Source organism: Bacillus rossius, chromosome 1 (assembly GCF_032445375.1).
Source record: "Bacillus rossius redtenbacheri isolate Brsri chromosome 1, Brsri_v3, whole genome shotgun sequence".
In the NCBI taxonomy this organism is placed as follows: Eukaryota; Metazoa; Arthropoda; class Insecta; order Phasmatodea; family Bacillidae; genus Bacillus; species Bacillus rossius.
Genome location: NC_086330.1, coordinates 116,543,496 through 116,557,835, shown reverse-complemented (window position 1 = coordinate 116,557,835; position 14,340 = coordinate 116,543,496). Strand labels below are relative to the sequence as shown.

At 36.6% G+C, this 14,340-nt stretch overlaps 1 protein-coding gene across 3 annotated transcripts in view; it reads right to left on the bottom strand.

The window, feature by feature from the left end:
• Positions 1-14,340, bottom strand: part of LOC134542893 (folliculin) — a 74,719-nt gene that overhangs the window by 32,741 nt on the left and 27,638 nt on the right. For all 3 annotated transcript variants that reach the window (XM_063387480.1, XM_063387488.1, XM_063387496.1), the window contains exons 6-7: positions 12,686-12,801; positions 10,376-10,617 (exon numbers count right to left, since the gene is read on the bottom strand). In XM_063387480.1, coding sequence (XP_063243550.1) covers positions 10,376-10,617; positions 12,686-12,801 — 358 coding nt within the window. The remainder of the gene's footprint in view (positions 1-10,375; positions 10,618-12,685; positions 12,802-14,340) is intronic.

The following is a 14,340-nucleotide window of genomic DNA, read 5'->3' as shown; positions in this document are numbered from 1 at the left end:
CATTATACATCGTAAATTAAAAAAAAGCCTCTAAATAAACTGTAACTTACCTAAAAGGTTACGCTAAGTTAAATACCGTACATTTTGTTAAAACTCTACGGCGTTACAATAGATTGGCTAAAAAACTAAGTTCGCAATCGTAAAATGAGACATAAATTATTGGTAATCGTTTTATTTGAATGGCCATGTTGGTTGTGATTGTAGACACCATGGCACCAAAGACAACACAGTACAAAAGATATGCGCGTGCCCGAGCGATTGTGACTTTTTTTTTCGTTGGACGAAGACGGCTATTTTAATTTGTCAGTTCAAATCAAAAGTGCAATATTGCTTTTTGTCCGTATAATGTTTAAGGATGACATAAAATTAAAAACAACAGTTTTTTTGAACCAGTTGGCGCATTTGAAAAAACGTTTTACCGTTTTCACCTATTATCTAACCCAAGTGTTTACTATTACACATGGTAAAATGACTGGCCGTGTGGCTGAGCCGCTGGCCATGAAGTAAAACCAACAAACAATGATAACTGCTGGAACAATGGAAGTACTGTTTGTATACATTTGAAACGAGATATTCTTCAAGCGTATCATTGCATTGGCCATATTTTCGGAAAAAGTAAACTGGTTGAAATTATTAAGTGTTTGGCCAAAACTGATTAATATTTGATATTGTCTTGGCAGTTCTCAGGAATTTAAGTGTACTTGTTAATGGCTCCATTAATACAAAAACTTAAGTAATAATTAATAAGTTTTCCTACCTCATCATGAGTATAAATAATTGTGAGGGCCAAGCAAGCAGCTCAACCCACACCAGTGAAGGCATACAAGACCACATACTTTCTAATAGTGACTCTCAACTAATCTTGAAAACACCAATTTGGAAGTTTTTTACCCGTGTGGGTGACGGCGTTATTAAAACACTTTACGGCAACACAACAAGCATGCAAAGGTACTTGAAAAAACATCCTAATCTTGAAAAACAGTTCATGGAGTTGCAAACTATGAAGAAAGAAGCAAGTGTGAAAAAAACTATGAAAGACAAAGAAGGTAATCAGCCACACAAGAAGCAGATGACAATGAAACAGTTTACTGGAACACAAAAATGGCCATCCACACATTCGAAAGCTGAGAAACTTACCAACAAAATTGGGAAATGGATAGCTCAGCATTCCCATCCTTTTTCTGTTGTTGAAGAGGAAGGATTCATTGCACTGATTGAAGAGGCACAACCCCAGTATACAGTGCCTTCAAGACAAACGTTTTCACGTAGAGTGATCCCAGCAATGTACATGTCTATGAAAGAAGACATTCTGTCAAAAATCCTTTCTGAAAAAGACAATTTTATGTCCCTCTCCCTAACTAGTGACATGTGGTCTTCAAGGAGCAACTTTTTGTCACTGACATGTCATTATATGACTGGTAAATTTGAAATGAGATGTTACTGCCTGGGCTGCAAACATTTTGTTGGCAGCCATACAGGAGATGCAATATGCCAGTGTGTGCAGTCAATTTTGGAGGACTATCAGCTCTCACAGTTAGAAATACCTGTTTACTGTATCACCGACAATGCTGCGAACATGTGTTCAGCAATGAGAAAGGCTGAGCAGTTGACTGGAATAAGATGTTTTGCACACACACTGCAGTTGACAATATCAGATGCCAAGAAGGCGACTACTGGAGCTCCTCAAGTGTTAGCTAAAGCTAGGCAGATTGTGGGCCACTACAAGTCGAGCGACGTAGCTTCGGAAAATTTAAGAAAGCAACAAACAGAATGTGGAATGAGTTCAACACTGGAAATTATACAGGATGTAGAGACACGCTGGAACAGCGAGTATGCAATGCTTCACAGACTGCTGCAACTCAAGCTGCCTTTATCAATTGAGCTTGTGAAGTCAAACTGTGAAAACTTACTTCCTAATGACTGGGAATTGATTGCTGGTTATGTTGAAGTGTTAAAACCTCTTGATGAAGCAACCAGGGATGTTAGTACTGACCACCTACCAACTGCATCAATGGTTATTCCCATTTTGTATGGTCTTACTTCGTTTTTAGAGGATTATGTGAACGGTTTGTGTGCACAGAAATCCGCTAAAACATTTGCTAAGAATCTTTATGCTGCAATAAAAAGCAGATTTCCCATGTTTGAAAACATGGAACCTCATTGCTATTGCACAGTTATGGACCCAAGATTCAAGGACTATGTTTTGACACAAGCAAGAAAGGAAATTGTAAAAAAAAATCTCAAAAAAGAATTGGGACCATCAGAGAACACTGTAAAAGGTAAGCTGATAACATCTTATTATAATACTAATAGAATAACTTCACATGTAAATGTAGCACTGAACAATTTTGGTCTACACAGCCCTTTCAAGGATTATGCATGTCCTTTAAAAATGTTTTGGTTCTTTTAGACATATAGAAAGTTTAGTATTTAATATTTATATTCAATTTTTATTTTTTCAGATACACCTAGTACTTCTGATGGACAATCAAGTTTTCAAAGTAGCAGTATTTGGAGTAGGGTGCAGAAAGCTTCATCAGAAACACGTCTGTCTGGTGGTTATGTTTTAAATGCTTCTCCATGTGAACAACTGGACAGTTACTTGGCAGAACCTTTACTGCAGCAAGATGAAAATCCCTGCAAATGGTGGGCTGACAATATAGTGCGCTTTCCTGCTCTGAGAAACTTAGTCTTGAAATATCTGCCAATTCCAGCCAGTCAAGTTGCCAGTGAAAGAGTATTTTCTACAGCAGGAAATGTGTGTACTTCTCGAAGAGAGAGACTGCTGGACGAACATGTTGAGGAACTAGTTATGCTTAGTCAAAATTTAACCAAGGGAATGCAGTAACTGGCATAACCTTGCATTTTGTTGTTGGAAATTAAATTAATAAATAATTGATAGATGTTATTGTAGCTAATTTTTAAATAAATACTAAACAGTCAGTGTAAAAACTCTTTTGTAAAGAAAGCAGGCTACATTATGCGCAAAATTGATTTAATTTGATGCCCGACCTGAAACTGCCCGAACCCGAAGGTATAGGCTGGTTACCCGCCCGAGCCCGCCCGAAACTATATGTCTCTGCCCGACCACCCCTAAGTTAAATACACTAGAACCCCGATGTCACGAACCCCGGATTTTACGAATACATTCTCGGGAACCGTCAAAAAATTGGACATTTTGACCAAAATGTGAAAATCAGAAAAAAATTAAAAAAAAAAGAAAAAAAAAGAAAAAAATGAAATATCATTAAAATCTGTTAATTTTGACACACAGCGTATTTTTGTGTCGGCTTTAATACTTCCAATAATGTTCATGTAAGAATAACAAAAAAATAATGGGACATTTCCTTTAAAAATATGGCAGCGGTAGGTTCTGCAACGCGAGTGGGCGCACACGAAGCTCGCCCGGCTGGCTGGCGGCAGCGGCTTCATGACGCATAAGCTCACCCCACCCTCCCCTTGGTAACATTCTTCAAGGCTAGCTCATCCCTCTCAGACACACAAACCGTCTAGTGTCCTCCCTTATAACACCCCAACTTCGCTCTCCTTTGAAAAACCTTCAGTGAGAAAATGCTCATTTCACCCTTCCTTCTCCTGTAAAATTGGGTTATTATTAGGCCTGTGCGAATATTTGAATTTTCGAATATCAAAACGAATAGTTTATTATTCGTATTTGATTCGATTTCAAATACTAACACTTTGAATAAACGAATATTCAGTCATTTACGAAAAAGGCTGAACAGGATCACTGAAACCCGGAAACATTTTGGGATCACGGAGGTTTCTCTTGTTGGGCGGGGGCAAAAGTTCCGCGGGATTTTCGTAATGTTTTAGAGTTATGTATGTGAAGTTATTCCACTACATCTGGCCACGTAAAGCCCGTTTGAACACAGTAATTCGGAGCGATAACTAACGTATTTTATGTAAAAGATTGTCGTCAGGTCGTTTAAAATAGATTTGAACTGTCAGCATACTGATAAAGATAAATACGTGTCTGTAAAATCCACACAACCGGGGTGTTATAGGTGACAGTTTTCAGATAGACGGTGAAACATGGTTTGTCAGCACTGTAATTTCGTTCCGAACGTGACGGCAAAGAGAAAGAAAATTGTACAGACCATGTGGAAAACATCTGGCCCCATACTCACAGCAAAGACTCCAAAAGCCTAACATGCTACGTCAATGTTTTTCAATAGGATAATACACAGTAAACGACCGGATGCAGGTGGAAACCACCCCCCCCCCCCACCTCTCCCCTTCGTAACCATCCCACCCTTCCCAAATTCCTCGCGTAGTGACTGCTCAGGCAATTATCCTGTCCCGCACGTCAAAAAAAAAACTCTTGTCAAGAACTTACTTAAAAGCTTGCGATCACATTATTTGGTGTACCAAGATTGTGAAGTAAATGTGTTTTCTATGATGGTAGATCCACGGTTCAAAGATTCACTAATTGAGGATGAAAATAAAATAAAAATATGGGTTGAAAATTTGTGCAGGGAGGTATGTAAGCTGTGTAAGCTGAACACAGTAGCTGAAACTATAACTGAGACAAGTGAGGCTACAAGTGAAATGCCTATTAAGAAGTCATCTCTGTGGGCCGATGTAAACCTTCAACAGCAGCTCAGTCTAAGCTTGCAAGCTACGAAGAAACTATCCAAGGAGAAGTAAACGGATATCTGGCAGCACCCTTAATCCCAAAGAATGAAAATCCTTTCAGTTTCTGGTCAGAGAAGGGGCGCACTTGTTTCCGAAACATAGCTGTAGTAGCAAGAAAATATACTTGCTTATACCTGCCACACAAGTGTGCAGTGAGAGACTTTTCTCAACAGCTGGCAACATTGTGACGTGTAGAAAAGAGAGTCTACTCCCCGAAAATGTAGAGCTGCTTGTGTTTCTCCACAGAAAATTTAAATTAGATAATATGTAGTGATGTGACAAGACTCTTTTTAATACGAACTAATTATAAAATTGGAGAACCTTAAAATTTTAAGTACTGTCAGTTTTTTGATTCTACATACATTGTATCAGTAAATATGTAACTGTTATCATATTGTAATGTGATGTGATATAGGTAACATGTTTTATGGGATTTCAATTCTCATTCCAATTATTCGAACTCAATATTCGTATTCGAGAATAATTTGTTTTTGTATTCGAATTAGATTCGAACTAAAAAAACTGATATTCGCACAGGCTTAGTTATTATGAATGGGGTACTAAAGTGGTGAGGGAGGGGTAAGATCGTTGTAAATATTTTCGGACCCCTCCCTCCCCACCAAACACGCCCAAAAAAAAGTATGTCAAAATATGTCACTTTTCACACCAAGTTCGAGTACAGTCATCTCTGGCAAGGAATTTACAAGCTTTCAAACTTAAATATAAATGTATTTTAATAGCAAGGGTCCTATGAAAAGGAATATACCGAATAAAATCAAGTTGGACCCCCTGCTGTCACCAAACAAAGCATAAAACCGCCCAATGCGTGGTTGCTTCGTTATTGCTCACGCGAGAGGCGTGGAATGTTAGAAGAAAGATAAATGCGGGGGAGACACACGGCAGCCAGTGTGTTTCCTGCGTGGGGAATAAGTGACGTAGCCTTTTTTTTTTATGCTGGGTGAAGCGACCTTTTTCTATCAACCCACGGGAAAAGATAATTGCTTGAGCTGTCAAAATAAACATCGCTGCGGCAGTTAAAACAAGTTGAGGCGGGCGTGCATCCAGTCGGTCGCTGTGTATATCTACTCGAAAAACATAACATCTCAATTCATAACAAGATTACTTATAACCTACATATATTGCCGGATGTTTTCAGCCCGATCCATGCAAGTTCTTTAGCCACGTTTTGAATGAAAACAACTGGCGGGCCAGTGTTGTGCCCTGTTTTGCGGACACATAAAGCTTTTATCAATTTGCTGACAGTTTTAATATATTTTTACTCTCATAAAATGAAGCAGATAACGTGATTGTTAACAAGTACAAGCAGCATCCGAGATCGGCCACAGCGCACGGTACGGGGAGAGGGTGAGCCGACTACCATGTTCACACGCTGAGGCCGGAGGGTTTTTACTGCATTGTATTAATAGTAATTAATATTTAATGGTATTTCATTATTAAGTCATAATACACAAAATCAGAAAAGAAAAAAAAAAACCTGCATAAGTCATCAACAATAGTTCACAAATTCAAGCCAGAAAATATACCAAATCGGACTTCAAAAACTAAGCAAACATTGTCAACCGATAGTAATAAAAACCAAGAGAAATCCAGCAGGTAGCTTTGCCTTAACTGCGTACCACACTTGACACTCGCAAAAAGCTAAACGTAAACACGCTGTTTCAATTCGTAATATGAAATAAAAAGATTTTCTTCCTTTTTCATTTGAGAGTTTTATTAGACGAAACAACGGAATCCAATCACTTTCAATATTTTATTCACTCATTCAACACGTATACATCCGCCTGTCGAAAAATGCTTGCAGCTCGGGCAATGTAAACTAACAAAACAAACGTAGCTTAAGTCCTTCAGTAAAATCTTACAGTAAGTACATGAAATCAGTGCGGCCTCAAACAGGGCCGCACCCAGCAACACCGAATTTCGCCATGAGCCAAACGCCGACAAAGGTGGTCACAATTTCTAATTAGAATGGCTGAATGAATATATAAAAACAATTAGGTTAACTTAAAACTCGACATGGCTCTGACCACCAACGTTAAATTTTCTCTTCCACAAATTACTACATATTTTGTGCGAAGCCACCGAACGCGCCCTCCTGGTGCAGCGATCGACAGACAACTGGTGAGATCATGGCACTGTGTCCTTCACGCAGGGAGGGCAGTCACATGACCTCACCGACCCAATCACACACACGCTTCATTCACACTACAAATCACAAGCCAATTGGAATACGCGACATACATTGAAAACAATTATCTATACACAGAGCCAGGGACTTTACATTCTCGTTCTCTCTCCCACACCGTGAGACAGCAGTTATCACTCAGTTCCCACGACCAGTGGGGAATCCCAGCTTTTGTCTCTCTGTTACTGGGGAATCACTGTTTCTTTCTCACTTGCACTTACAGGCCTCTTATGCCTCTCTCTTTCTACACATCACCCCAGACACAGTTTTTTGTCCTAGAATCATTATGCAACATCTGCATTCTAATAAAAACGTAATATATAATTACTAGCTGCCCAACCCGGCTTCGCACGGCTATACTAATGGAAAAAAATTAGCCACATATCCCATTTACAGTAATGGTAAATAAAAAAAATTCAGTGAAAATTTATTACAATGCTGTATAATGTACCAGAGAGAAAATGAATAGCATCGATGGTTCCCCGACTCGTGCACGCAATGTACAACTGATGTACCCGAACTTTGCTACGGCAGTCTACAGGCAGATCACTCTTACGCCGCTCATTATACATGCCCCTCCTTGTGGGTACGCCACTGCCACGCGATGCCCGTTGCCATGGAGACGCAGAAGGCATGAACAATGCAAAATCCTGTTCTCATGCAAAGTACCCACTGTTGCCTGGTTTTAACCACCCATGGGAACTAATTTTCGGAAAATGTCATCCTGCGTAACATAAGGAACATTACTGTGAAGTTTCAAGTCTGTAAAATATATATACTTGAAAAAAAGGGCAATAAAAAAACAAATTAAACACAGAGAGAGGAAAAAAAAACTATAGTTTAGGTTTGCGATTTAAAGTGATAAAAAGTATTTAAATACTAATTGAACTCTTATGAGGGTACTGATTGCTTCGTTGTTAATATCACATGGGTGTTTTTTACTTGTATGGGAAAATTAAGAATGATAAGGCATCTAGTGCGTGGCAACAATGTTAATAGGCAATAGGAAATAAACTTCTAGTGCCTGCGACAACACACACTTTGCACGTGTACTACATGTTGTATCTAACCCCCTCCAACACATTTGATTCTAAATTGGACTTTTAGTAAGGATCCCTAATGTTATTGATAATATAATATAGCCTATAGCCTTCCTCGATAAATGTACTATCCAACACTGAAAGAATTTTTCGAATCGGACCAGTGGTTCCTGAGATTAGCGCGTTCAAACAAACAAACAAACAAACAAACTCTTCAGCTTTATAATATTATTAGTATAGATAATACAATATTCAGATTTAAATAAATAATAGAAAAACTCATTACACATAATATTAGGTAAATATAAGTAGCAAAACAAAGTTGAAAGGATGACAGAAGAAACATGATTATTAAATAATTATAAATTCTGAATCAAATATACTGGCAACCTAACCCATTCTAAGTAACACTTTTATTAGTAGAAAAGGCTTGTATACTGCAATGCTACAACGTTGCCACAAAAACCTTTATCTGCACCCTGCCGGCAAAGGGACGTGGAATGGGGGTTGTCAAGTGCTGACAGCGGTCGACAGGAAGTGGTATCTATTTTTAGATATGCGCTGCCTACGGCAGTACAGCACTCGGCAAGAGAAACGCAGTAACACGCTACTCACCACAAGAAACTTATTTTCTGTCCGATTTTCTTAGGATTTTCAGCAATTTTTTCACGGTTCCTCGAAATCGGGTTGTAATAGAGAGGTGGTCGCAATAAATTGGGTCGCAACAAAAAGGTTTTACTGTATTGTCATTCATGGAGAATGAAGCTAACACTCTGGAACCATCGATTCCAAAGGATAAAAGCACATTTGAGGCCAGATGCAGCCACTGGCGTGTCTCATAGCACAGTGCAGAGAATAAAGTGGAAGCAAAAAGACTGAGCATCAGAGATGGATGTTCTTTCGTTACACCTGAAGAGACTGAAGATTTGTAAATATGATCTAGATAATTTTAACCAAACAGTACTTTGTAGAATTGTATATAATTTTTATATAACAGAAAAATGTGTCCTGACAGTGGATATGTTACAAATAGAACTACTAAAGGATATTGATTTTCAAGGCTGCAAAGCAAAATAACTGAAAATTTTTGTTTGAAAAGTTTGGTTTTCGGTGGCAAAAAAGTAAGTTGCAGCATATAATTTTGATTGGAAAGTCTGACATACGACAGAAGCAAATTAAGTATTTGAGAAATATACGAAGTTTCAGAAACAAAAATCGTAACATCGTGTACATGGAGAAGTCTTAGTTTTGTTGTCCAATGTACAAATAAAATAAGTATGACTCAACCCATGACCTGTTGACACCTGTTTCAAAAGGACAGATTGATAATGGTTCATGCTAGTGGTGAAAATAGTTTTGTCCCCAAAACCTTATTGATGTTGAAATCTCAACAAGCTACAGGAGACTACCATCACAACATGAACCAACAAATCTACGAAAGTGGGTAAAAAAAAAACTTATACCCAATCTTCCCACCAACTGTGTTGTTGTTTGAGACAATGCACTGTATCACAATATCAAGATAAATAAATCACCAACATCTAACTCAACTAAACATGACATGCAACAGTGGTTGCGGATGAAATGCTTAAGCCAACACTTTACACGATTATTAAGCTGCATAAGCTGAAACAAACCATTTATTCCGTAGATGAAATTTTGAAATGTTACAGGCATACAACACTTTGTTGCCACTATATCGGCCGGACTTAATATTGTCAAAAATATTTGGGCAAAAGTAAAAGACAAAGTTGTGTCACACAATATAACCTGTAATTTACAAAACGTGAAACAACTCTGCGAAAAAAAAAAAAAAATTTAATAGTCTGGGGGCAGACGACTGGAAACCATCCTGCGAATACACTAAGAGGCTTGAAAATGAGTACTATGACTGGGATGCTCGTTTTGACATAGAGATTGATCCCATTATTATTAAGCTAGGAGATCTGGACAGTGACAGCGACAGTGATAATAGCGATAATTGTAATACAGGTTCTTCAAGCGATGAAATGGAAGGTATGACTCTACTGCCAGTGAGCAGCGAATAAGTGAGGTGAGTAGTCAATGTTTTCAGTTATAATATATACTCTATGGTAGCCTCCCAAACTTTTTACCTTCGTCCTTTCTCGCACCCTCAATACTGTAAATCTGTGAGATGTCCCAAACTTCTAGATATCCTGGGCTTACTATAAAAACAGAAAATGATCTTCTAGAGTGCCACCATAATGCAACTAGTCAAACAACAAGTTTTAGTAAATACGCCTGACCTGTCCTTAAATGAAACTAACGGCATGAAAATGCAATTACTCATTTGAGGGTGAATTAGAGCATTAAAAACATTTTTTTCAAAAGACTTCCATTACAGACTAAATTGTGAAAATTTCATTAGCCAAAACTGGTTTTTAAAGATTTTAAAGTCAGTGAAGAAGAGATAATATAGAAGGCACCTCAAGCCCAAGCAGACAATCAAGACTACCTTAAGACACTTGACAACACTGGCGACCAGGTCCTGGGAGTGTCCCTTGACCACCACCTGGCAGCCGACCATCGCGCAGTAGGCCGCGCACAGGAAGTGGTGTGCGCCCAAGACGCTGTGCAGCTGGCGCACGTTCCTTATCGCCAGCAGCGGCTTGTCAGAGTTGCATGACAGGCTGTTCTCCGTGTCGCTCTCCGGAGGGCTTGGCGATGCGGGCGAGACGACTGCAAAACCTTCCGTATCTGCAGAGCACACAACATTCACTTCCATCAGCACTACCTCACCTCTTTCTGGATCATGACACCATAACCATCAATATCTCAACATAGGAGAAGATGGGATTAATAGATGGATGGAAATGAAGTTTTGTTTAACTCTTTCGGTGCTGTAATCGACTGTAGTAGATTGCTATCCTCTTAGTTTAAAGTGCTGTGATCGACAAATGTTGATTTGCAACGCTCAATTCAGTGCGGAAGTCGATTTTATTCCCGGCTTGGTTATTTTCTACGTCTGTAATAGCCTGCGATCTGTTGAGGAAATTGTCAACTACATGAGTTAGTGTGCCGGTGGTTCAGTGAATAAAAAATAATTTTTTCTTTGTTATAATACTGATGATGTCACTGAATTGTTGCTATGATATTTTTTTGCTTAGAATCTTTATCTCACAAAATTATTTAATTTTTATAGCAAAAATTATGGCAAAATGAAAAACTAAATATTTTTTATGTACTTTTATATGCGTTAAAAATATGTTTCATTTAGTTTTTGTTAACATTGTGAAGAGAGATAGGGTAAAAGAAATACTATCCTGCATAAAATAATTGTTCTACATATAATCGAATGTTCCTGAACATATCTACTAACGAATGCCAAAAACTATGGACTAAGAAAACCAAATGATTGTATGTAACATAATTTTTTTATATTAATTTTATTATGCACTTCTATGTTTATGTAAAATATTGTTTATAATTCATTGTCAAAAAAGGTCTGTCATGATATAATAGTGTTTTAGCAACTACTCATATTACATACTATACATTCGCAACTTTCGAAGTTATGCTAAATAATAAATTATAAAAGTTCAATTTTTATAAATAATAGTTTTATTTATTTATTTCTAGTAATGTTATTCATCAATTTACTAATAAAACAAATTAATGATTTTAAAAATTATCATGTGTCAAAATTTCTTGGTAAGCCTAATATATTTCTTAAAACTGTCAATTTATTAAATAATAAAATAATATGAAAATTTTTCACCAATCGTAAATATTCAAGTAAAACAAAATAAAAAAAATTTCATTTAAAACATAATAATAATTTTTTCAACTTTTTAATTTTTTTTTTTTTTAAAAAATTACGCACTTAGGGTAGTTTCACGAGTAAAAATGCTGCACCGAAAGAGTTAAATGATGATCGTCGTGATGAAATTTTCTCATAAAATTTTTCACAATAGAGAAGTACCTTAATGTATGAGAGTAAAATGGTTTTGAAATTTGAAAAACTTTCAAATAAAAAAAACTTTCAATTGACCTAGGTGTGGTGGGTTATCTGGAGGTATTGCTCCAAAATGCATTTTGATTAATGTTAAAATTTTGGGGTGAATTGGCACTCAAACAACAACCAAAAACTATGTTAAAAACTAAATTTCACTGAAAATTTATTGAGGCTAGATGCTTCAGAGTAAAAAAAAGAAGTTAAATTTAGATTAAGAATATTAAAAAAATTTGGTACAAATTTAGTAATTTTTTTTTGTTGATTTATGGAAGATATTTAAACAGAAACTATTTTGTACTGTTGCTACATATATAAGCTACATTTTGACATATGTTAAACAGAGGGCAGAAATTTTTTAAATCTTACCTTTGATTTACCTATCTCACCCCGTATCCCACATGCCATTTTTATGTAGTTATTTTTATACATTTTTCAATCCTGACTTATAAAATTTTAGAACCTTTATAATAAAATGTAATCATTTTTATTTTGTTCTGATGTAGTAGTCAACAATGTTTGTTAAAATTGATATAAAATATTCAAATAAAGTTTTCATTTATGATATTTGTAATACACATATTTTTAACTCAGTTGAGAACTTAAAAAACTAAGCACTGTACACGAATTAAACTTTATTTACTGTTTGCTCTCTTCTCTGAGACAAACACTAGCTCACAAATTGGGATATTTCCTAATTTGGTCAAAGCACACCTAGTTACATGAAACACCTGGGCAAATAAGTTAAAAAAATATTGTTTTGAGTTAAACAGCAAATGAATCAGCAGCACTATAAAAAAAAATTACTGTTACCGTGTCTGTCTTCTACTTCAAAAATTAGGTCCTTCCTTGGCAAGAGACCTATAGAAATCTCTTCCATTAAATAAACTCCACCAGCTTTCAGGAGCCAGGTAAACCAAAGATGAAGCCTGAAATGATAAATAATATTCCACTGCAGATAGTTTTAGATAATCACATTAAATACTATTAATAAAATTCAATAAATCAAATTAGAATAAAATAATTTTAGATTATAAGACCAATTTAAAATACTACACTTACAGAATATAATGCAATGATTTTTACCACAACTGCTGAAACTAAAACTAGGGGTGGCATTCTAGTCGCAACCTTGTATCTAGCCATTGGGAACCGTTGGTTGGAAAATTACATGCTCTGCCTCTTAAAGTTAATTACAGCCTCGTAAACCTTTGCTTGGTTTAAAAACTACACACTCTGCCTGTAAACTGAGTGACTTATTCCACTTCAGTCCGAGGCTTCCTGAACCTCTGCACAGGCGTGACAGATGAGAGGATAGCACTTGGAATGAGGGATGAGGGAGAGGGTGCAAATGGAGTTTGTTGCACAGTTTCTTCCATTTCCTTCTGCTTCTCTTCTCTGTGGTTGCTGGCAAAGGTAAACCACCCCACCCCCAACCCACCCTGGACAAACGTATGACAACGTAAGTCTTTGCTTTCTGAACTTCAGTCATAAAATCAATTTTTTCCCCCAACTGCAGCTTGGTGTTTCGAAAGAGGCATTTCAATCACTTCACTAATGAAAGTGGCAACAGAAAATGTGGAATAAATGTGCTAATTTCAATAATTTTTAAGTACTGTATATTCAATTGTGATTTTCACTCCATAAAGTCTTTTTCATAAAACCTGATTATCAACAATTTTGGGGTCACATTATTTTCGAGTAAATATGGTATATTAGAGTATGCTGACGTTATTTGGACACATGCAAGAGAGGCTAAGGGCGGCACTGACTAGAATCAAGTGTCCATTTGCCTCCACACAGGAGGCAGCGAGCTGACATGCAGTATTTAGGTTGTACAGAGTGTACCTGTCACATTTGAAGCAGTGATGATATGGTTTAATCATTGGTACGAACATATGAAATGAACTATAATGCAGACACCATGATTGGTTGCGCGAATATTCAAAGAGTAAAGTCTTAAGATAGAGCAATGTGAAAATGACTATTTTAGCAATGTTGCAAAGGATTCAAATAATTATTCACCAATTCACAAATGTCTTGAAAACATATATCCTAAGAACAATAACGAACTCCATAATTGCATGATAACATTAGTGGAGACATACAAAGAGAGAGAAAAAAAATGAAATCGTCCCCCATATGCCAGAACCACGAATGTGCATTTTACATGTTTTGAGATATTTAGATTTGTAACTTTAAACCCACTTTAAAATTAGGAAATATTAATCTGATGTAATGTGTTTATTCACGTGATACAGTGACAAACTAAACAAATAGAATATAAGTATTTTGTTGAATGTTAATAATGTCCTCTACCCTGACATTTAAATTTTTAAAAATTAAGTATGACACATTCGTGCTTTTGGCATATAAAATCCAATTAAAGGACTCAATTTTAATTTTAAATGTAAATATATTCATCAACTTTATTGGTTGGTTATCATTATCAGCTCTTTAAAAGTGTT